The sequence below is a fragment of the Tachysurus vachellii genome, chromosome 6, assembly GCF_030014155.1.
Source record: "Tachysurus vachellii isolate PV-2020 chromosome 6, HZAU_Pvac_v1, whole genome shotgun sequence".
NCBI classification, from domain to species: domain Eukaryota; kingdom Metazoa; phylum Chordata; class Actinopteri; order Siluriformes; family Bagridae; genus Tachysurus; species Tachysurus vachellii.
In genome coordinates this window covers 16,090,801-16,114,241 of record NC_083465.1, presented here as the reverse complement: position 1 = coordinate 16,114,241, position 23,441 = coordinate 16,090,801, and the positions used below count along the sequence as shown (strand labels likewise).

Sequence of the window (23,441 nt, the reverse complement as noted above, 5' to 3'; positions counted from 1 at the left end):
CTGTATACTTCTGTTGTATAAAACCTAAACATTTTAGAGAGATAGACAAGAAACATAGAATGTGAGATGACAGAGAGCCATATTTTTTGCTTCTATCAATAGGTTGGGAGTATGGCATTACTGTTCCTCCAGATGATAAACCCAGCTCCTGGGTAGCTGCAGAAAAAATGTATCATGTTCATCGCAGGAAAAGACTGGTCCGGCTCCGAAAGAAGATATCAGACACCCCTACCATAGAAGTGAGGACCTGACATGATGATGATGTTTAAAATCAGTAATATTATAAGCCTTAATATATAGCTTAAAATATGTATTAATAATTTACCCCCACCCAACCCAACGCAAAACGTCAGCAAAATAGTCTCGTTTGTTTGTGCTCCGTTTGTGCTGGTTAGTGCTGCAAAAAATTTCAAGGTAAAAAAATCTAGGTCACTCAGCCCCCAAAATAGTCTCAAATGGAAACAGCACAAACAAAACTTTTAGCAGCACAAACCAGCACAAACGAGGCACAAATGAATGAGAATATTTTGGGTGATTTTTTTTTAGCAGGTGGGGGCTGAGTGACCTAAATTTACCTGTAATTATTCTTTTAATATCTAAAAAACCAAAGCAGCACAAACGAAATTTTTTGCAGCACAAACCAGCACAAATGGAGCACAAACGAACGAGACTGTATTGCATTGGGTGGGGGGCCAACTTCATACTGGTATTTATAGGTATGGTTAATACACCATGATCCATGAAGGTTCATAAAAAATATCACTTAATATTAGTAACGTATTTTTATTTAAACTAATTAGTTACTTCATTCAAACTGGAGTTCATCTGAGGTATAAATTTTATTTGTGTAAAGTGTCTATCTTTATCTACATGGTATCCCATAAATCTCAATATATAGGGTAAATTAACACTTTTTAGTAAAGTCACACAGAGTTGTCTTCCCAGTTTGGGAAGCAACCTCATGACAGATCCAGGGATCAGAATGATTTTTTTTTTTTTAAATGTAGAGCCTGTCATAACTGGAAAGAAGAGGAATGAAAGTCAGTTGTAGTAAGACAGAATACATGTGTATGAATGAGGGGGAGGGAAGTAGAACAGTGAGGTTACAGGTCAAGAAGGTGCAGGAGTTTAAGTATTTGAGGTCAACCATCTAGTGTGACAGGGAGTGTGGAAAAGAGGTGAAGAGGCGAGTACAGGCGGCTTGGATTGGGTGGAGAAAAGTAACAGGAGTGTTGTGTGACAGAAGTGTCAGTAAGAATCGAAGGCAAGGTGTACAAGACAGAAGTGAGAGCAGCTCTGCTGTATGGGTTAGAGACTGTAGCAGTGAGGAAAAGACATGAGGCAGAGATGGAGGTAGCAGAGATGAGGATGTTGCGGTTCTCTTTAGGATGGACAGGATTAGGAACGAGCACATCAGATGGTCAGCTCAGGTTGACTGTTTTGGGGAGAAGGTCAGAGAGGATAGATTGAGATGGTTTAGACATGTACAGAGGAGGGAGATGGTTATATTAGTAGAAGGATGTTGGAGATGGAGCTGCCAGGTAAAAGGCCAAGAGGAAGGACAGAGAGGAGATATAAAGGGAAAAGCCGAAAGTAGTAGAAGAAGAAGAAGAAGAAGAAGAAGAAGAGTCTATTATAGCTTTTCAAAGTAGAGCCTATCATAGCCTTTCATTTTTGTTTGTAATATATGTAATGTGTACTCTATAGCATTCTTTATACTCTATCATAGAGTTCTAAAGAATTAAAATCTCATTAGCTAAGTTCTTGCTGAATTCGGGAATTTATTAAAGAATGATTATAATTGAGGGTTAAGGGCCTTGCTCAGGGGCCCAGCAGTGGCAGATTGGTGGCCCTGGGATTCTAACTTACAACCTTCCAATCAGTAGTCAAACACCTTAACCACTAAGGTACCACATCCAACTTCAGAGAAGTTGAGCGCTTTAAGTAGGTGATAAGAATGTATGTAAAATTACGAGGAAACCCAGTCAGATTTAGTGTCATATTCATTCATTCATTCATTTTCTACCGCTTATCCGAACTACCTCGGGTCACGGGGTAGTGTCATATTTTAAAATGATATTGCATAGTGTCAATCACAGGCTGGCATTGTGTGTAGAATTGTAGAATAGAGCTCAGACTGAGCTAAGGTATTTATTTGTATATAAAAAATACCCCCTGGGTGAATGGGAGATAAAATGCAGGGATGATTGCAAGGATTCTGCTACAAAGATCAAGCAGAATTGTGCTATGTGTTAGATTGCAACAGGTTGTGTTTAACACTTTTCTTTGCGATGCCTTGACTCAAGTAACAATGTGTTGGGTGTAGTTAATAACAACTTTCCTTTTTTGGGCCTTCTTCATGTCCTGATAGAAGAAAGAGGCAGGAGATGGCTGGGAATATACCTCTCTGCTTGGCTGGAAGTTTCACAGGAAGGAACGTTCTTCAGATACCATCCGGCGCAGACGCTGGAGGAGAAAGATGGCCCCGTCTGACCGCTTGGGCGCATCAGCCATATTTCAACTAGAGGGGGCACTGGTGGGCAATTCAACATTTGCATTAGGGCATTGTGTATCTGCTGGGTTTGTGTTCTTACCACAGAATGAATCATGTAGTGTTTTAAACTTGATGTAATTTTAGATTTAAGTCAAGAGAGAGGTTAGTGTATTTAGGGAATTTTTATAGTCGATTGTGATGTTTTTTGTGTGTTTTGTTTCTAGGGGGTGGACGTTGATGAAAAAACGAGCAAGAAAGAGGCAGCCAAGCTTTTTGGTGCCAACACACCCACAGTTTCCTGCTATTTCAACAGTGAGTAGCTTGATTTATGCCATCTAATTAAAGCCTTGTATAAAAGATCGCTGCTGCTGATCTACTTCCCCTCACCACTCCCTTTCCTCAGAGGAAGCCTAATGCCCTGGTAACTAGCTCGATTAAAGAACATTCAGAGCTGCCAAATTGGTTCCTGAATTCCAGTGCTTACTGATTACATAATTATCTAATTGCATTTTCTACAGCTGCACTAAACTTGGTGTTCTTGCAAAGAACATCTTGAATCATGTCTAGGACAAAGACTGATTCATGTGTCAAGAGTTCATCTTAATATCAAGCAGATTTTGTAGATGGCTTATGCTCTCTGTAAATGAATGCTATGACTGCTCTTTTGTTCTCATAGGGTCGTACATGTACCACCTCAGAGTGTATGTTTATCAGGCCCGGAACCTGCTTCCTATGGACAAAGACAGTTTTTCTGGTGAGACATTTTCCGCTAAAATGGAATTGCAAATTTCACCTCTTGCTTTTCATCTGCTATAATGTGGTTACTGTACACTGCAATGGTCAGGTCTTTTGCATTTGGTTTTCCTACAGATCCCTACTGCTACGTGTCCTTTCTCCATGTAAGCAAGACCACTGAGATCATTAAAGCCAACCTTAACCCCACATGGGACCAGACCCTCATCTTTAATAACATTGAAATCTATGGAGACCCACAAACCGTTGCCCAGAATCCACCCAGCATTGTCCTGGAGCTGTTTGACAGTGACCAAGTGGTATGACTGCTTTCTTATTATGATAATCTGCTTAATCATAATAATTGATTACAATTATTCATGATAATAATGAGAAAATAATTATTTATTGTAGCATTTCAGCTCAGTGCAATTACACTCGTTTGATTTAGAGTGAACTGTCAAAAATAAATGCAGAAAACAATCCAAAAACCTGACAAATCCACAGCACAAAACAAGCTCAGTACACAATGGAAAACACCAGAAATATAATGACCAGCTCAGAATTGCAGGCAAACTGACAATAATTCGTGCATACATGATCGTCCATGAACCTGGATATAGATCGCAAGCTAAAGGAACTCAATATTCCAGCGAAGGTTCCCTCAGGGGGCTTTGAGGGGAGAGTGCAGCGGGTGCCATTACAGCATGATTAGCTAACTATTAAGTTTGGATCTAATTTAGAAATTCTAAGTTTATTTTACCAAAGTAAAACTTGCATTTTACTTGATAGAAAATGATCAGAGGCCCAATGTTGGCCCTTGCTGAATAGATCATCTGTCCCACAAAATGCAGTGAAATGATTTCAATGCCCTCATCCAAATATGGCTGTCATGACAAAGTGACAACTCAACTTTGAGGAGAGCACATCTCAGCCATGACATGGAGCAGAGCTTATATCTCTGCCAAGTTTGCACAAGTTTTATCTCATGACCTCAGTATTATAAGGTTCTATCTGGGTTAGGAATGAATGGGAGTTAGGGCCTTATGCTACTGGCCTAATCACTATTTGGGAAATATAATATTTGCATTTTATTCCCATTTGAAATGCCATTGCTCCTATGCTTATTTTTTTAATTCCTAAGCTTAAACATCCTCTTAATTTTCTGCATGTAACAAAATTTTATATATTTTTCTGTCTGTTGGAAGTTGTTAGAATTGTACTGTTTATTTGTGTCGAATACATCATAATACATTTCAGAAAGAAAATGTGCTGGAAATTTTCCCAAGAAACTGTAGAAGCTTGATGTTTCTACTGAATCATGATGTTTCTCTTGAGTGCTTGAAAAGCTTTTGTGTTGATGCACTTCTTAATTGCAGGGGAAGGATGAAGCCATGGGCAGGTGCACATGTCCTCCAGTGGTAAAACTGAACCCCAGCACACCGGTGAGCCCAAAGCTGCTCTGGTTCCCCATCACCATAAAGGGCCGAAGTGCTGGGGAAATGCTGGTGGCAGCTGAACTCTTGCTGAAAGATAAAGTATGCTATTATTATTAAATCACTGAGGTTTAAGACACCTTACTATGGTGTACCCATTATGATGACAGTGCTGTTACATAATTGTACATTTTGTTATTAGTGATGTATTTGTTACCCGCAAATGAGCTGTTGTGTGTTGCTTTGCTGTGACCAGGCAGCTGAGACTGAACTGCCAATTTTGCCACCCAGAAGAGGAGAGACATTGTACATGGTGCCACAGGGGATCAGGCCAGTGGTGCAGCTGACTGCTATTGAGGTAACACATGAAGCATGTCATCAACATTATCCTTTCATGTTGCATTGAAAAAATAAAGCAGGGAGGAGAGGAACTATATTTACAGCAGTTCTGTGTGTGTGTGTATGTGTGTGTGTGTCTGTGTGTCTGTGTGTGTGTGTGTGTGTGTGTGTGTGTGTGTGTGTGTGCACTTTTCAGATCTTGGCCTGGGGTTTGCGTAACATGAAGGCATTTCAGCTGGCCGCTGTGACCTCCCCAAGTCTCATTGTGGATTGTGGAGGACATGCTGTTCACACAGCTGTCATCAAAAACATCAAGAAAAATCCAAACTTCCCTGGATCAGTTCTTTTCCTTAAAGTGGTATGGTGTAATGCTAAATAATATGTAAAAAAAATAGCTCTTACAAGGAGCATTTGATTACCCATTCTTTTAAACATGATACAAAGGTTATGAGCACAGTACAAAATATATCACCTTGAATGATCCTGAACAAGCATAAATTAGCTTAGTGGTTAAAACATTTGCTTCACACCTCTGGGGTTGGCGGGAAACATCCTGTTACTGACCTTTACGCACAGAGTGTGCATGCTCTCCACATGCTTCAGGGTTTTTTTTTTTTTTTGGGTGCTGGTTTTCATGCATGTTAGGCTGATTCGGAATCTTAAAATTGCCTCTAGTGTGTGTACGATTGTGCAATGGGATGAGTTTGCACCGCATCCAAGGCATCCTCTGCCCTAGGATAGGCTGTATGCTCCCCGTGACCCTGTGTAGGATATGCAGTTCAGAAAATGGAGGGACAAATGATCATGAACAAAAACATTAATCATATTAAATACACCTTCTTGCTATTCCCAAAACAATATCCACCTCCTCTCTATTTTACACACACAGTTTTCTCTCATGCCCTCAGTGGATATTGCTCATTGCTGTTCTTACCACTTGTATACATGCTCACACTGCAGGATTTATCAATTTATCTTTTAAAATAGGCTGGAAATGGCCATACATATTCACTGAAGTGCTAACATTTAATGAGCTGGCAAAACTGAGTTTCTTACGCTTACTAAAACATCTTTCCATAACATCTAGCTTGGTGTGCACTTTAATGGCTCAGCACTGCATCTTTTCTTTTATATTTTATTATTAGGTAAAGTATTCAGACTGATCTGAACTCAGTAAGTGGTATAAGGTTTATTGCACCACAAATATTATGCCTTCTACGCATATAGCAAATAGTTTTTCATAAATATTATGCCTTCTACGCATATAGCAAATAGTTTTTCAACATCCTGTATTAGCATTTGGGTTTAATTTCAAGAAATGGGTTAATATTAAAAACTCTAAAATTAGAAAATCTACGTAGGTAATAAGTCCAAACAAACAGAAATATCTGTGATTTTTTTTATTAGCAGAAAAATCTAGATCTTACTATTTACTGTATTTGGATAGTGTTGATTACGCATTTGTAGCACTCAAAGCATGTATATTTTATATATAGAATTTAAGACAATTTGAGGCTTACAGAAACTGCTTCACAAAACAATCTGGCTTTAATAAAGTGCTAATTTGTGTCTGGGCAGCATTGAGGTGCACCAGGTAGTGTTCCTTATCCTTAAAGGAAATCCTTAGAGAGACCACATGATTATTTATTTATTTTATTATTATTTTTTAATTGGCAGTAATGAGTAGACTGCAATAACGTTAAAAAATTTCAAAAATTCAACTTATGTACTATATTTATTTTGTCTATAAATATGTTTCCCTCAGCTTCTTCCCAAAGAAGAGATGTACACTCCACCCATAGTGCTGAAAGTGATAGACCACAGGCCCTTCGGCAGGAAACCTATCGTTGGCCAGTGCACTATAGACTCTCTAGAAGAGTACAGGTGTGATCCATACGTGGGCACCTCTGAGGTATCTAGGAATGCAAAAGGTAAGAGATGTGACACCGTGTGAATATTGTCTTCGACACTGTCTGCTAAATAACATTGCCCCAAATTTTTGAATTCCCTGTGTGTTTCATGTTTCAGTGGCCATGATGGTCGCAACCTCCAGAGACGTGATCATTGACATAGAAAGCAAAATACCAATCACAGAAAGTCAGGTACAAACTTGTAACTACTAGTAATTATGCCTCATTGTATATGTGTTTTTTATATGTATATGTTTAAGAATTTTCCTTTGCCGCCATGCGGACATCTTACTTCTGATCTTTTTTCTTGGATTTACAGCCTGCTGAAAAGGTATGTTTTTACACCTGAAAGGTTTTCTATTAACAGTAAAGACACAATAAATCATTAAACAGTCAGCTGTTGTGATATTGAGAGTTTTATGTCTTGTTTTATTGTAAAATTAATATTTTAGGTGGACGAAGCTGTGGACTGGTGGAGTAAATTCTATGCTTCTGTTGGAGAGCATGAAAAATGTGGCCCATATCTCCAAAAAGGTTATTCCACTCTAACAGTGAGTTCACTGACCATTCTTTACCATCATTTTAACAACCCATATGTTATGAAATCTATTGGACAAGCATGTCTTTTATTGCAGGTTTATGGAACTGAGCTTGAGAATGTAGCAGATTTCCATGGCCTGACAGACTTCTGTAACACATTTAAACTGGTCAGAGGAAAGAGTGATGATGGTGAAGAGGATCCTTCTGTAGTGGGAGAGTTTAAGGCAAGTATTTAGCCCATGAAAGCTCCCATCTGCTTATATATAGGATTTGTCTGTAAATTCTGAACATCTGCACTTCATTAAACATACCAGTGCATGCTAGTGAACTTTCAACCTTATTATAAAAAAAAAAATAATGGTATTCTGCCATCTAGCGGTGGATGTTGTCAGATTATGGTCAGCCAGAGTCGTTGTAGGTTTCCAATTTCAACATTTAGTCTTAAATACAGGTCTGTAAATGTATTCACAGGGTTCCTTTAGAATATACCCCTTATCAGATGACCCTGATGTCCAAGCTCCTCCTCGGCAATTCCGAGAGTTACCTGAGAGCGGTCCTCAGGAATGTCTGGTTAGAATTTACATATTGCGCTGTATTGACCTGCAACCCAAAGACAGCAATGGCCTGGTGAGTATACAGAGAACAAGGCTGTGTATAATCAGAGTTTATTCTACAATATAAATCAGCATTGGTTGGTAGTTTCCTGTGTTTACACTCTTGTTCTTTTTCAGTGTGATCCTTATTTAAAGATTACTCTTGGAAAGAAGACCATTGAGGACAGAGATAACTACAAACCAAACACCTTAAACCCAGAGTTTGGAAGGTCAGACGTTGTTATGTGCTACATGACAAAATGGCAAAAACATGCGTCATAAAGCACAGTATTTAAATCCATTTGTGTTTTGCAGAATATTTGAGCTGTCCTGCTTCCTGCCACAAGACAAGGACCTAAAAATCAGTGTCTATGACTTTGATTTGCTAAGTCGAGATGAAAAGGTTGGGGACACGGTAATTGACCTCGAAAATCGCCTCCTTTCTCGATTTAATTCACATTGTGGTCTTTCCCAGTCATACTGTGTGTAAGTCATTTTTCTTCTTTTTTTTCTCTCTTATCAACATTTTTTTAAACATATACATGTATGTAGGCACGTTATTTGTAATCGGTTATGAAAACGTTTGCAGTTCTGGAGTGAACCAGTGGCGAGACCAGATTAAGCCATCTCAAATCCTGGAAAACCTCGCAAGACTGAGAGGACTGCCGCCACCACAGATTGCAGAAGATGGAAGTTCACTTTCTTTTGCAGGACGAGACTACAACCTTCAGGACTTAGGTATTACTGGGGTGATAACAACAGTGTGCATGTACTGTTGGAAGATCAGTAGTTCATTAGTGGTTTTTGTGTGGTAACTGTTTCTTGTGGCACTGCATTGCTAGAGGCCAGTAAAGTGCTGCACCAGCACCTGGGTCCAGCCAAAGAGCGTATATGCCTGCATGTACTGCGCAAACAAGGCCTGGTGCCTGAGCATGTAGAAACCAGGACACTCTATAGCTCCTTCCAGCGCACACTTTCCCAGGTAAATGGATAAGACTGCACATCTTTTGCTTCCAGCTCTAAGCTCATTGTGTGTTTCTGAAGTATCTCTATCTATCTATCTATCTATCTATCTATCTATCTATCTATCTATCTATCTATCGTCATTCTTTTTGTCTGTTCTTTTTAAGGGGAAAGTTCAGATGTGGGTGGACATATTCCCCAAAAGCCTTGGCACTCCTGGACCACCAGTTGATATCAGTCCTCGTAAAGCTAAAAAGTAAGAACCAACAAATCCTCATGTTCTTCTAAGTTGCATTTAGATCTTTAGTGCTGATGAAGTTCCTCACTGTTTTAAAGGCACTACCTACGGGTTGTCATTTGGAATACCACTGATGTCATCCTGGATGAAACCAGCATTACTGGGGAAAAGATGAGCGATATCTATGTCAAGGGGTAAATTATAACTTCCAATATAAACATACTAGTTGTAGATGTTGTTATTTAATTCTATATATGCAAATCTGTATGAAGGCTTAAGTAGTAAGAGAGAAAAAGTTCAAATAGAGTAAAGCAAAGAAAAGAGTGAACTACTGTTGCCAATCTGACACAATACGAATCTGCAGGTGGATGCCAGGTATGGAGGAGGACAAACAGAAGACTGATGTCCACTACAGGTCACTAGATGGAGATGGAAATTTTAACTGGAGATTTGTCTTTGGCTTTGACTACCTACCAGCAGAGCAGCTGTGTCTTGTGTCAAAGAAGGTATGTGCACTTCTTTAATCATCGTTTAAACTAAATGTTGTAAGCAGTTGCCATCAGTGGCTCTTTCTACAGTACATCAGTCTAAAAAAACATTTACAGACCCTCTTACAATTGCAGCACATATTAATATTATGCTATTCACATTCTAACCTATAATCATAACACTGTAAAAATGTGGTTACATAGGAACCTGTTTTATTAAGCTTGTAGATAGGTAATGAACAGCTTTCTATAAGAAACACATTTAACAGCTACACAAAGACTAAATAGTTAGTTTGACTCAAACTACAGTATGTTGACTATAGTTGACAGTGACATCATTACATTACATTATTAAACAATATGAATAAAATTGTGGATGTCCTGAATAATGTTATGGATGCCACATTAAGGACCCTATAAAAACCATTTAGTCCCATGTGGCCCTGCAGCTTCTTATAATCATTCTCATCTTTCTCTTCTAACCTGTTTTGTTATCAGGATCACTTTTGGAGTCTAGACAAAACTGAGTTCAGGATTCCTCCCAAGCTGACGATCCAGATATGGGACAATGACAAATTCTCACTGGATGACTACTTGGGTAAATGTCTTTATTTATTCCATCCTATATTGTAAGCCAGTTAAGATTTTATATTATTACAGAGAACTACAAGAACCCTATTTCCATAGCATATGAAATTCTTTAATATATATTCTGATATTAGCTAACTAGTACAAAACATCAACACAGAAATATAAAAAGACTTAAAGTGGAATAAATCATCATCTCAGTATTTTTAAAGAACAATACCGTGATACTAGGAGTAATATCTGTCATGGTAATTTAAATTGAGAAATAATGCAATGGGGCATTAAAGCCCAATATGCAATTTCTACTGCAATACAGTCTAAAAACTCTAAAAGGCTCAAGTATAATGTTCTATGAAGCAATGTTAATTTGGCTATTGTATTTCACAATCTTACTCATTACATTAAGGCTTTTTAACAGTCTATTCAGAAAGCATGCGTGATGTTGTGAAAGTGTGCTGTTTGTGTTTCTCAAACAGGTACGGTGGAGTTAGATTTAATTAATCTGATCCCTCCAACTAAGACTCCTGAAAAGTGCAGTCTCGACATGTTGATAGAACAAAGAAACAGGAACATAACCCCGAAATCACTCTTTGCTCAGAAGTGTGTGAGAGGCTGGTGGCCCTGTGCCATGGAGGAAGATGGCAAGAAAGTTCTGACTGTGAGTAAACAGTAAACACTGTGTATTGAGCAAATACAGAACAATGTAATGCAGAAACTAAAACTCTTGCAATATAAATGAACAGTTTTTAGCCAGTAGTTACACTGAAGCACGTCCAATAGTCCCATAGCATATTGTGCACATAGTTCAAGTTATATAATGAGAGAGAGAGAGAGAGAGAGAGAGAGAGAGAGAGAGAGAGAGAGAGAGAAAGCTAGCTTTATTAATCCAAGTTGACTCAGAAGCAGAAGTAAGAGAAGGCATATGTGATAAATTCTACATATGCTAGAGTTCTTTTTATAAATGTACATATGTATATATGTACACATATGTATCTATAGAATGACAATTAACTCTAGAGTGTGTCTATGTGTGTTAGACTCAGTATGTCAGTGCATTAGGAGGTACTGGGTACTGTTGTATTGTGGATTCTGATGGCTGATGGTACAAAAGAGCCCCAGACAAAGTAGCTTATTAGCTTACTAGTCCTGCAGTCTCATCTAGTATGGAAGAATATAGTTCAGAAGAGACCAATGAATAGGCAGAAGGCTAATCACCAGAGCTGAGAAGAAGAGAAGGAGACAGTGAGACATACTGTATGACTAATGAGGCATTGTGTTGTATCTCAGGGCAAAGTAGAGATGACTTTGGAGATTGTGGATGAGAAGGAGGTAGAAGAGAGGCCTGCTGGGAAAGGAAGAGACGAACCCAACATGAACCCCAAACTGGATCCTCCAAAGTAAGGGTCTATTATACACATCATAAGAGAGTCAACAGAAAGTTTCATTGTTTTATATGACACTAATCTTTGTTGATTAATTTCTTTTAACAGCCGTCCAGATACATCATTCCTGTGGTTCACAAATCCATGCAAATCTCTGAAATTTATTGTGTGGCGCCGGTATAAATGGCTCTTCATTGGACTCATCATTCTCATATTAGTGCTCCTGTTTGTAGGAATCCTGCTGTACTCTTTGCCTGTAAGTTATGATTCAGGGTTCTGTAACTCTAGCACACAAATACTTTATATGCAATGTACCTGACTTTACACATTTTTCTCTTTCAGAACTACATCTCAATGAAAATTGTGAAGCCTTTCTGATATGGAGCTCACAAAGTCATCAGAGTCGAGAGCCCTGGTTTTAAGATTTTCAAGATTTCAAGATGAATTCACTGCAACATTTTAAATAGAAAATATTTGTACTTTTTATGAAATACATACTGGCCAAAAGTTCTGTTTTTTTGCACTTTTCATTGCACTAATGTTCAGTGTTGTTTTTGCTGTTTTGCCAAACAATATATACATAAAGAAGCCAAACATTTTGATTCAAGGATTGTTGTTGTTGCTATCTTTTTTTCAGTCTGTTCTGTGTAACCTCAAGTAGCCATGCTTTACTAATGTACACTTCAAATCTGTGCAAATTCACCAAATGACCTATTGTACTGTATATATTTCTAAAACTGAAGGCCACTTTCCTACCAAAGCCTGAACTGCCTTTCAGATTTTACTCCAAAATTCAACATATACAGTATCCCAAACTTCATGTGTGACGTATTGAATTAATCCTGACAAAATGGCTTTTCAGTGTGTGATTTATACTTTAGTTTTTATTTGCTGTCTTTGATTAATTTCTATGTGAGAACTGTACAGAAATTCATCACATCTGATACAAGCTGGGGATTGTGGGTGTTTTGGGTCTAACAACAGTAGACACTTATCCCAGTTACCCCAAGTGAGGCTCATCAGTCTCCTTCTAATCTGCTCTCTGAATCCAGAGCACCACCTAGAGGTTCTTTTGCATTGTAAAAAAGTAGAGGAGGTTAAAGTCTATTGCATGTTAAAAGCTTTCTGTTCTTGCACTGCTTCTAGTCACTATTCTCTGTGCTCCTACACTTAATACGTTTCTATTTTAACATTGCATTAAGAACCACAGCCATCTGTCCATTTTAAATGAGACATGGTCATTTAAAAGAGAAACAATTTGTCAGTGACTGATATTTAGCTAAATATCTTTGCAATTATAGGTTAAGCACTTTAAGCAGGTTAAAATTAAATCAGCAAATTGCCTATTATATTATTATTATTATTATTATATCACATTATTTATAGTACAGCTCTCAACCACACAGTGATACTAAGAAATGTTAAATCCTGCAATGCTTTATTAGCAGAAATAATATCTGAAAAGCAGTTACTTTAATGTCATTTCAATCATATACAATTGGTAAAACATTCCTTCAGGACCTTCAGAACTAAATAGGACCAACACAGGACTACATAAAAGTGCACAAAGAGCAAAAGACAATATAATAATTAATAAAACAGGACAACAGACAGTGTAGCAACAACCAATGCAGCTCTAGTGTGAACACCAAAGGGACATTCATTTGAGACAGGACACACAACTAAGCAGTAATAATCTATTTTTCAATAACATTTCAGAATCAGAAAGAGCTTTATTGCCAGGTATGTTTTCACATACGAGGAATTTGTTTTAGTGACAGAAGCTCCACAGTGTAACAGAAAGACATTGACAAGACAAGAACACATATATAATATGTACAATTTGTATGTACAGTGTGAAATGTGCAATTGAAATACAAATAAGTATGTGTTTTAAAAATAATGTGTAAGAATAATGTTGTGTGTTCATCAGATGGATTGCCTGAAGAAACTGTTCCTGTGTTTGGTCGATTTTACAATTATTTATATACATTTTAGAAAATACATTCAAGGTTGTGTTAACTCTGTCATCACTATGCAATAACATGCTTGAGGTTATCCATACATGTTTGCTATGTATTTGCGACACATTCTTCTCTTCATACGGCAGAACTGACTACAACAGTTGTGCCCTGTAAATCCAGCCCACTGTGAGAAATCACGTTTTTCATTGGTTGCTCTGCTCTGCCGTAAGTGAGTGTTGAAAGACTGAAAGTAAAACAATTCTGCATAAGGCAGAGCTGTCGCAATAGCGAACCGTTTGGATTGTTATCTATGCGGTCCGAGATATCATAAGAAAAAAACTTTGGCTATGGTTTGTTTCATTTATCAAAATGTACATGATATACATGCGTGCAATTTATACTGAAACCTGGATAAACGTTTTTGCTCGGCTCTGTCTGAACTAGCAGTTTAGCGAGTTTAGCTAATTAGCCGCTTAGCTTGATATGCGTTAGCTTAGCTGCTATTTCTACTCCAGTGAAGTAAACCTCTGATGGCTAACGAGGTTTGTAAATCGCATCGCTCTCGTTGCAGTAATAAAACATTATTACTTAAGTGTTTAAGCTGAACGTGGTACTAAAGTGCGATATCGTAAGCTAGCTAAAGCTACCGCAGGGTGTAATAGCAAATGAGTCTGAATAGTTAGATAAACTGCTAGCAACGCTTTAATACATTGCTGCAGAAAATATCGGTTTGCCGAGAGACAAACTATATTTAATTGGTCATGAAAGAATGAGCGCTTTACAGACGGAGAAAAGGCTGAAACTGGAAGCGGATTGTTCCTCTGGCAGAAGTGTGGAAGAAGCCACAGGAACACATCGAGGTGGGGAAAAGTCTTCTGCTTGAACACTTTACGTTGTCAGAAAAAAACAAAACAAATTTGTGTCTGTTTCTTTCTCCTTTCTGTGGTCACATTTGTACTGCATTCTTTGTGTAGTCTTTTTGTATTAAAATGTCTGACTTGGGTATCATTTGCATTTTAGGTATTTTGTCCGCCAATGTTCTAAGGCCAAATACGGAGGAAACTAGGATGGAAGTAAACAGGTAGATCTCTTCATTTCACCTGGATACAGGCTTCTTAATTTGCCGAGCTTGTTTTAATAAAAAACCCCTTTGTATGATAATGAACACTCATTATTTCCACAGCAATATCAGTAGTGACCTGAAGGTTGAAGACGTAAGAAGTGATTGTCATAAATCGTTTGAGTGCAACCAGAAGGATGTTTGTCAGCCGAAAGAAAATGACAAGCGATTTGATGTGGCGTTGCGACGACCAGGTGACAAAAATATTGGAGAAACTTCAGCAAGCACTAACTCCAACACAGAGGTAACTTATGGACTGAGTTTACCAATTAGCAGTGACAGTGATAATGCTGTCATTGAGACAAAGTCCACCACCGAAGAGGCGGCTCTTGTATCGAATTCGTCGGATGCTAATCTTACCAAAGTAGCAAGCATATCTACAGAAAAGACAAAGTTGGATCTCAGTTTATCTCAGAGCACAAGTGCTGATGTAGAGATGCTGAGCCCAGAGAGCCCAACCTGCAAATCCTTGCTGTATAACAGCTCAGTGGAAAGCCACAATCCCAGGGCAGAGTCTCAGGCACCTTGTGCTCAATCCTCATCTCCTGTAGAATCCGCTAACCTTATTGACACTAAAGCTGGACCTGGAACAATCAGAGATCCTGATGTGACCTCTGTGGAAACAGATAATTCCGTCTCTAGTGCAAATTTATCGATGGAAAATCAAGACTCAAGTGTTAACCAGTCACAGACAAGGTATACACACATGCAGCAAAGGGTTTTCTTGTCTTTATGTTACAATCATTTGATTTACCATGACGTTGTACTTCCTGTCCAGGGAGCCAGTGCTGGTGACTTTGCCAAGCGTTGACAAGAAGTGGTTGGGAACTCCTGTAGAGGAGCTGAGGAGGATGCCAATGTGTGCTCCGGCCCTCCCCCCACTCAGGGCATCAGACAATCACAAAGTGCTCATCCGGGTAAGTTCTAAACATTGGTAGTAGGAGGTGTTGTGAAGTATATATTTTGTCACACATTTATGTGAGAACTACTTGTATATAATCCACACTGACCAACATGCAAAAAAGTTCTTAAATTGTTGCTTGGTCTAATTCAGTGCTCTTTGCCTCATCTTCTCTCCCATCTAAAGCAATGAATATTGAAATCTATGAAATGATGTAGAAGCATCATTTTCTAAAATGCAGGATAAAAAAATGCACCAGAATTAATAAAGGTTAATATATAAATACATTGCTCAGCATGTTTGAGGGAGGTGTATATTATTTCTATATTTTTAGAGGCACTAATGTCTATGTTTAAAGGCCAGTATCTATTTGCTCTTTGGCTTTATTAAAATATTTCACCTCAATAAATACGCTCTTTTTAAAATTCACAAGACGTCACATTATAGCTTGCTGTACACGGATACTGTGAGCATTTTAAACTACATAATAATGAATTGTCTCCTACTATAAATCAGTACTGTGGTGGATTTGTCTGAGGCCTTGGGCAGTCTTGTCAGTTTGGGTTTGATCATACACTACATGCTTTTACTCGCACACTACAGAATGGAAATATATGAGCCGCAGCAATGACTTTTAATGTGCTTTACTGAAAGTATCAAACAAGGCCAAGGTTATATATGTGTCTTATCCAAAGAGTTGTTAATGTATTATTTACTGTATTAGATGAGCTCGCTATAAATCAACTGAAATGCAAAATCTGCAGCATGAAAGAGAAATCTTTAGAAACAATCACATAGCCTGCTCTGATCTGCTCTGAGGTCTGCTGCTGGTTTCCCAATAGGAACTGTTCAAAATGTGCATAACCACATTCTTACAATAGCTGAAACCGATCTGAAAGAGAGCTGTTCCCCAGCCAGTTTAGGTCACAAGTTCACTCTGTAGTTCATGTAATGATAATGAAACAAAAGATGAGCAAATTCATACTGTGGCAGATCAGTGATGCACCGCTGCTTGATAAGGCTTTCTGTAAACTCTGACTGGTTAACTAGTTACACACCAGACTCGTGTTGAAGTAAGACATTTTGCACTTATAACCACTAATACTACAAATGCAGACTTGTAGTTATTATTGGGCAAACTAGTGCACCATTGGTGTCTTTAATATTTAGGCATTCTTGCAGTGACAGGTTTGTGCCAAAAATTTCTAAACCTTCCAACTTGCATTTTTAATGATTTATATAGATGTTGCACTTCTTTCCTGGGTTATCGTCTGAAGTTTACAGTGCAAAATAAACACCACCACTGAATTGTGCGCTTATCTTTCATTGACTTGCAGACTGACCTGCTCATAGAGGGCAAGGTCCCCGTTTCATATCCCAACAAGTTCCAGGATGCCTGGGACGATATGCATGTCAAGATGCCCTGCTCTGAAAAGAACCTGTTTCCTTTGGAGAATGAGGTATATTTAGCCTCCAGGCTGAGCAAGTCTGATTACAAGTTTACATTAGATTGGTAACAGCACACCAATGAAATAATAATTATAAAGTTGTTTTAAGTCGGACATTATCACTGAGCTATCATGTTGTTCCAGGATGGAGTGCAGAGCCGGTGGGAGCTCATTATTTCTGCCTTGGAAACTGAAAGCAAAAGCTCACTGGATATCCGGGTAGGTTTAAAGGATGCTAATTTATGCACATGTAATTGCTGTGTATGGTTTTTATATTAACATAACCACTGGAAAATGCAAAATTATACCCAATTACAATTTCATTAGGTGTGACTTTTTTTCCTGAAATAATATGATGCACAGATTGATGTGATCAACAGTCCTGTGCATTAATTATAGACTTAAAACACTCAAGCATTAAATTCAATCCAACTAATTTGTTTAAATGTTGAAAGTTTAGATGAATTAATATAATATTCATATATAGTAGTTCTGTTTTGATTCTGTTATTGTTGTAAAATATGTCTATAGAAATGAATCACTTCAGTCATTGACTATCCAGTGATTTCCTCCTAATTATAGCCTCAGATATGTGAATCTTTACATCAAAACCGTATCTTTTCTTGTTCAAGTTGGCCTTTTAACATATTTTGAGTCACCAGAAGATGGCGACGTTGCTTCAGTACACATGCTTTTGAGCGTTTTATGATTGCTTCTCTTTTGCTTTTCATTGTATTCCATCTGTTTAATTGCCATTAATGTATAATTTTAACATCAAGACTTAAAACGGTTTTTTAAAGCAATCTTTAACCTCACAGGAGGCAATATTGACTTACAATACAACACATGCTAAGAGATGGGACTTCACAGCTCTAAATGTTCTCTGCACTGAGGTGAGTAACTGCCGACTATATAATATAATATATATATGTGTGTGTGTGTATGTATGTATATGTATGTGTGTGTAATATACATATTATATATGATGTAATGTTCATATAATGTTCATTTGATTTATGCAGATTGTTTTCATTTAATAGTGCAATCGATGGAAAATTAATCAGGATGCTTTTTTAATGTTTGCCATAATCTCTGCAGCATATGATGCTGAAAAAATAGATACTTTGCGAGATGCAGTGTAATTAAAATAGACAGATAATGGAGCACTGTAACCTGAAAATGACTTCAGGAAAAAAAATGTAACTAAAATTTTGCTTAATTGGTGCCGTCACAATAAACACAATGAGGCGGTGAAGTGTACATTTCATTGTCTGTAGGACTAACAGATTTCCAGAGCAGACAAATGAAGTAGTTTAAGTAATGTGCTCCTGAAGAGAGTCTCTGATGAAGTTTCTGTCTGTAAATTTAGTGCCACAGTTAGAGGCCATTGCTTTGTTTAGTCATAGTGACGGCACAGTTTAGCCTGAGAGTGGCTTCACACTCAGAAGTCTGTGTCTGGCCCTTCTGGTGCCTGCTCCCTGGAGGCTCAGTGGCATCAAGCACCAACCAATTAACACAGAGCTGGGCATTCATTGTGACGAGCAACAGCTGGCAGGAGAGAGGCGCTCCGTTTACCTGCTTACTGCCAGTAAACACATTCAACAGATGGATTTTGGGCTCATTCTGATAAATAAAGATTTATAGTAAGGTTAAGGATTAATGCATAGATAAACTTGTTTTATTAGTTCAAGGGTGTCCTATCTCTTATCTTATCTTAGAGGTTTTCATTCTAGCCAAGAAACACCTGATTCCACCAGGATTATCAGATGATCTTGGCTTTTAGTAGACCGTGGTGTAGCTTTCCAGATAACTTTGAACACCTCTGTATTAAACAGTTAACCATGGATTTAAACAGATCTTCAGACTATGTGTAGCATGTTTTCTGTAGTGTTATTTTAATTTAAACATTGGACAGCCATAAATGTTAAACTGCTTCCTCAAAGCAAACTGATTAAGGTTTGAATGAATTCTCTGAATTCCGCATTCGGATGCAGTCTTCTTACACACCATTTTTTTGTGATGTGAATTAGTGTTAATTTCATCAGACGAGACGAAATATGTTCGTCGTCAACCTTTTTTTTCATGACTAAGACGAGACGATGACAAGACTGCACCGCTGTCCAAAGACGCTAACTAAGACTAAGTTAACATGCATTATTGTTGACGAAAAAAGACGAGACGAAAATGTTTTGTATAAAATAAAAACTAAGATAAAATCTCTCTTTATTTTCGTCTACAATTGTCTCTGCTTTTTCATCAGCTGTTACGCCTTTAAAATGTTCAGAACGAGTTCGTGGCTTCACGCTGTTTAGTGTGTGCGTAGAAACAATTTGTCCACACGCCGCTCAAGTCCTGAGCACAAGTCCACCGTCTAGTCAGGCTTTTTGTGTTAAATTATATTTCCTGTCGCTGCGCAGGCTCTTTTATTGTACATGACAGCTTATGTCCCGATGACCGGTCTTTGCATTACGATAAAAAGCAGTATCAATAAAGTAAAAAATGTGATGTGCAGTCAAGTTCGAGTGTATGCACTGTTTAAACGAGTGTTCTCAACTTCTCACTGATACTTTTGTGATTCGCGGACTGTAAATAGGTTGTATTTTAGGCCCACAGTAAAGTAGGCCTATTCTTTTCAGTTTTTCTGAGTATATTTATTTTATTTCTGATTTGAACAGAAACATGAGACACAAGGCAACCAAAACAGTTTTAAAAACCTTTGTAACTTAAGTTGTCAGTCGGAGTCTGTTGGGCCGCAGCTTTTGAATTGTGTTGGTTAAAATAAAATACTCTTCAGAACAGGTTAATCATTTGTGAATGTGTCTCTTAAATCAGAAATTGAAAACCAGACATGTTTAACATTTTCATTCAACAAAAATCATTCAACAAGTGTATTTTGTCAGGTGATTATGACATTTAACCAATGTTTGAGATTTGTGAGACACTTTTTTTACTGACATTTTTATCCGTATTAATCTCAGTAATAATGTGTTATATTAAAAAAGACTACAATTTTTTGACTAAAACTAGACTAAAATTAAAAGACTTTTAGTCGACTAAAACTTGACTAACAAAAAAAGATATGTGAATGACTAAATATGACTAAAACTAACAAGGACATTTTGCACAAGACTAAGACTAAATTAAAAATAGGTGATGAAATTAACACTAATGTGAATTATTGTTCCTGGTACTATATGTGGAAAGTTGTGAATTATGTCACATCTTAGACTAATAGTCAAAAGCCATTTTTGTGCCTGCCAGTTATTTTCATTAATCAAGATGTGGGTTTATGCCAAGAGTTCAGCATTTCTCCTTCCTGCTTTAATAATTTTACTGCCAAATATCATCACTGTGTAGCACAAGCTGCCTGTGTTATTTTATGGCACATTAAATAAAGTGGGTCATTAAATCTATAAGGAAACTTAATCAGAACCATTAGCAAAGTGCACTTTATTTTAATGAAGCATAACTTTAAGTTCAGTTCTTTTTAAAGTCCCAGCTATGCAGTTTATCTAGATCTGGGGCACAGCAGATTTTAAAAAAATGCTCGGCATGACACAGGGAAAATTCCTGGCATGGGAATCACACACTCACACACACAGGCACACTCATTCATGTCTGTGGATAATTTAGCATATCTAATCCACTAGCATGTTTGGTAAGTACGAGTAAACTGAAGAACCCAGAGGAAATGCACATAGACCTACTGCATCCAATGAGTTACACTGCATGTATTATATACCTTCTTTTTTATTTTCTTCCCCATAAGATTCCTCATTTTCTTATGTTTGTTGTACATTGTGGCGCAAAATGACCAGTTACAGTAAAGTGTAGCCAAACCATTCATATTCTTGAGGGATGTTTCTGTCACTGTTGCACCTAACATTCAGTGCACTTCTTTCACTGTTTTCCAAAATAGAAATTTTCTTTCTCTTTTTCTTCTTCTTTTCTGTGAGTCCACTCATCTCTTATTGGTTTGATGTCAAAAGCTTTGTGATTGCATGCATTAAATTCTCATCTTTATTTATCAACAGAGGGCACTAGCATCTCAGATTAGAAAAATGTAACTTATTTACAAAAACATTCAGATATAACATGATTGCTACCTAAATAATTGATTTGTTTTTTTTTGTTTGTTTTTTTTAATCATTTTTTTCCCATTGCCATTTTTAATCCTTTTTAAAGCATCAGAATAGTTTTTTTTTTTTATTTATGTATTTATTTTATTTTTTGTTTTTTGTTTAAAGACCCCACAACCAACACCTTACTCTGATGCTTAAAGAACTTGAATAAATTTAAAGCAATTCTACATGACTCAAATACAAGGACTGTGGCAAGGTCTTTGATTGACAGCCCACGTGTAATGACTATGGAAAGAAGCAAAAATACAAATGAGGACCTGTCTTGTAAAATTGTTGTGAAAGCGTGGCTGAAATGGAAGTGTCACTGTGGTGGTGTCTGATAAATGTCAGCATTGCCTGCTCTGTCGAAAGCCTAACATAAAGCATTTAGACGAACATTTCTCACCGTTTTCTTTCTTAGTGGGATTTCCAGTTTGTGTTTCACTGTGCCATGGTTAAGAGAAACGAGTTAAGCGAAAAGTAATTTGGTCCTCTGACTGTTTCTGAAACCATAAATGCCAAAGGGATACCTATTAAGACGTGGCTTCCCCTTTGGCCAAAGCTACCTTTCTCAGAGCCTTAAAGAAAGGGGTAGAGATGAGAAGTGTGTTCGTCTGGCCAGTTCTCTGAGCTGCATGGGCAGAATTTGGAAAGGAGGATGTTTTGATTTAGAAAGCTCTAACTCTTTCTACTTCAGCAGCGTCTCGTTCGCCCTGTCAGCCAACCAAATTCATTATGCCCAGAGGAGCGTTTTATGATGTCAGCTGGGTCATTACTTATGACAGTGTTTAGTCAGGCCTTCTTTGCAGCCATATAAATGCTCCTTTGCAAAATTGTCAGTCAGTGCTTCCTGTCCAGAAAATCCCTTTAGCCTCCCCATAGCCTTTCCTGTCTGTTCCAGGAATCCCATTTAATCAGCCAAGCATGCCAAGTAACCTTGATGAAATGAGGCTGTTAACTCATCACAGTGACCATCGCAGCCGATATGTTTGTAAATAAGTGTGCTGTAAATCACCGCGAAGGTAAAACAGCAGCGTTTTCGTTTTGCAGAGCCAGCTAGTGCAGCTCGAAAACCCTACAAATAGGAGTGGTTATTGTAAAGCAGTGTTTTTTTTTTTTTGTCGTTTTTTTTTTTTTGGTGTGGACAGTTGACTTTATTTTAGTTGTGGCAAAAGTGAACCGAAAGCTTTCCAAAGCCCACTTCTTATTTCCACTCCAGTGATGTCATTCCCCATTGGGGGTTTGTTTGATATTGCACAATAGTGTTTCTGTAACCTCTGTTCATGAGATCTTTATTTGTTACAGTCTCTACAGATTTGAAAGGAGTCCGATATTGCTCTTCAATCTTTTTTGTTTTTTTCTAAGAGGATGCTTTTATTTGAGAAATCTTTTAAATTCATAAAAAATACATCATCAGGCTAACTTTTTACTAGAACGGTGCTTGTGATTAGGACTTGTTATAATAATCACAATGTTCTATGTTTTTCTGGCTTTCTGTTTGTTTTTACTTCACGTCATAATTTTTTTATCTATAATAATAGTTAATTTTAGCTTTTAATTTAATCAAGATAAATAAAAGATTTAAGACTGACATATTGGTTAATTTAATATTAAGATACATTCTCATTTTTCTTCTTCTATAATAATAATTATTATTATTTTATAATTTATTTTCCTACCTACCTCTTTTTTGAAGGGGCAATAATAATAAGACCACTGAAGTGTATGTGTTTAGAAAATGAAGCTGAATAAGTGAATAAATAGTACATGAAGAAAGTGGTGCATTAACTACTTTTTGTTTCCGATACAGAAACTGTTTTATGTTTAGATTTCTACCATTGTAAAGTCAGTCAAATTGGTCATTCAGGGTCAGTCTTTGAAAACGATGCATGCTCTTTCATAAGAGTGCAGTGATGCATGTTTACGTGTACTCAGTCACTCTGTCAGTGTCTGTAAATGCATTTATATTTTGTAGGTTTCGTTCTTTAAGTTTTATGGTTTTCAGCAAACCCTACATATAATACAGCCAGTAAAAGCTTAATTTCTCATCCACAGGGCCTGGAGCACACAGAGGCACAATATCTGTTTGATGTTATGCTGCCAAAGATGGTAACATTAGCCCTGAGTGCACCCAATATTTGTACCCAGGTACGTCCTACACACACACGCTTTAGAGTAACATAC

At 37.5% G+C, this 23,441-nt stretch overlaps 2 protein-coding genes across 5 annotated transcripts in view; both read left to right on the top strand.

The window, feature by feature from the left end:
- The window catches only part of myofl (myoferlin like), a 29,966-nt gene extending 17,656 nt beyond the window's left edge, over positions 1-12,310 (top strand). For 3 of the 4 annotated variants that reach the window (XM_060872544.1, XM_060872543.1, XM_060872545.1), the window contains 26 exons: positions 103-239; positions 2,372-2,536; positions 2,719-2,806; positions 3,171-3,248; positions 3,365-3,546; positions 4,606-4,764; positions 4,919-5,020; positions 5,198-5,359; positions 6,767-6,932; positions 7,030-7,103; positions 7,231-7,242; positions 7,364-7,462; positions 7,547-7,675; positions 7,923-8,078; positions 8,183-8,274; positions 8,360-8,530; positions 8,634-8,782; positions 8,887-9,026; positions 9,175-9,263; positions 9,344-9,439; positions 9,610-9,751; positions 10,232-10,331; positions 10,798-10,979; positions 11,609-11,718; positions 11,812-11,959; positions 12,046-12,310. In XM_060872544.1, the coding sequence (XP_060728527.1) occupies positions 103-239; positions 2,372-2,536; positions 2,719-2,806; positions 3,171-3,248; positions 3,365-3,546; positions 4,606-4,764; positions 4,919-5,020; positions 5,198-5,359; positions 6,767-6,932; positions 7,030-7,103; positions 7,231-7,242; positions 7,364-7,462; positions 7,547-7,675; positions 7,923-8,078; positions 8,183-8,274; positions 8,360-8,530; positions 8,634-8,782; positions 8,887-9,026; positions 9,175-9,263; positions 9,344-9,439; positions 9,610-9,751; positions 10,232-10,331; positions 10,798-10,979; positions 11,609-11,718; positions 11,812-11,959; positions 12,046-12,081 (3,164 nt within the window). In that variant the 3' untranslated portion in view covers positions 12,082-12,310. Of the gene's footprint in view, positions 1-102; positions 240-2,371; positions 2,537-2,718; positions 2,807-3,170; positions 3,249-3,364; positions 3,547-4,605; positions 4,765-4,918; positions 5,021-5,197; positions 5,360-6,766; positions 6,933-7,029; positions 7,104-7,230; positions 7,243-7,363; positions 7,463-7,546; positions 7,676-7,922; positions 8,079-8,182; positions 8,275-8,359; positions 8,531-8,633; positions 8,783-8,886; positions 9,027-9,174; positions 9,264-9,343; positions 9,440-9,609; positions 9,752-10,231; positions 10,332-10,797; positions 10,980-11,608; positions 11,719-11,811; positions 11,960-12,045 lie in introns of those variants that run through there. The other variant, XR_009648630.1, reaches the window with a different exon arrangement.
- Positions 12,311-13,930: 1,620 nt separating this feature from the next.
- The window catches only part of parga (poly (ADP-ribose) glycohydrolase a), a 27,445-nt gene continuing 17,934 nt past the window's right edge, over positions 13,931-23,441 (top strand). Inside the window, exons 1-8 of the mRNA XM_060872542.1 lie at positions 13,931-14,527; positions 14,688-14,748; positions 14,851-15,483; positions 15,566-15,704; positions 17,026-17,148; positions 17,281-17,355; positions 17,955-18,029; positions 23,313-23,405. Of these exons, the coding sequence (XP_060728525.1) occupies positions 14,437-14,527; positions 14,688-14,748; positions 14,851-15,483; positions 15,566-15,704; positions 17,026-17,148; positions 17,281-17,355; positions 17,955-18,029; positions 23,313-23,405 (1,290 nt within the window). The 5' untranslated portion in view covers positions 13,931-14,436. The remainder of the gene's footprint in view (positions 14,528-14,687; positions 14,749-14,850; positions 15,484-15,565; positions 15,705-17,025; positions 17,149-17,280; positions 17,356-17,954; positions 18,030-23,312; positions 23,406-23,441) is intronic.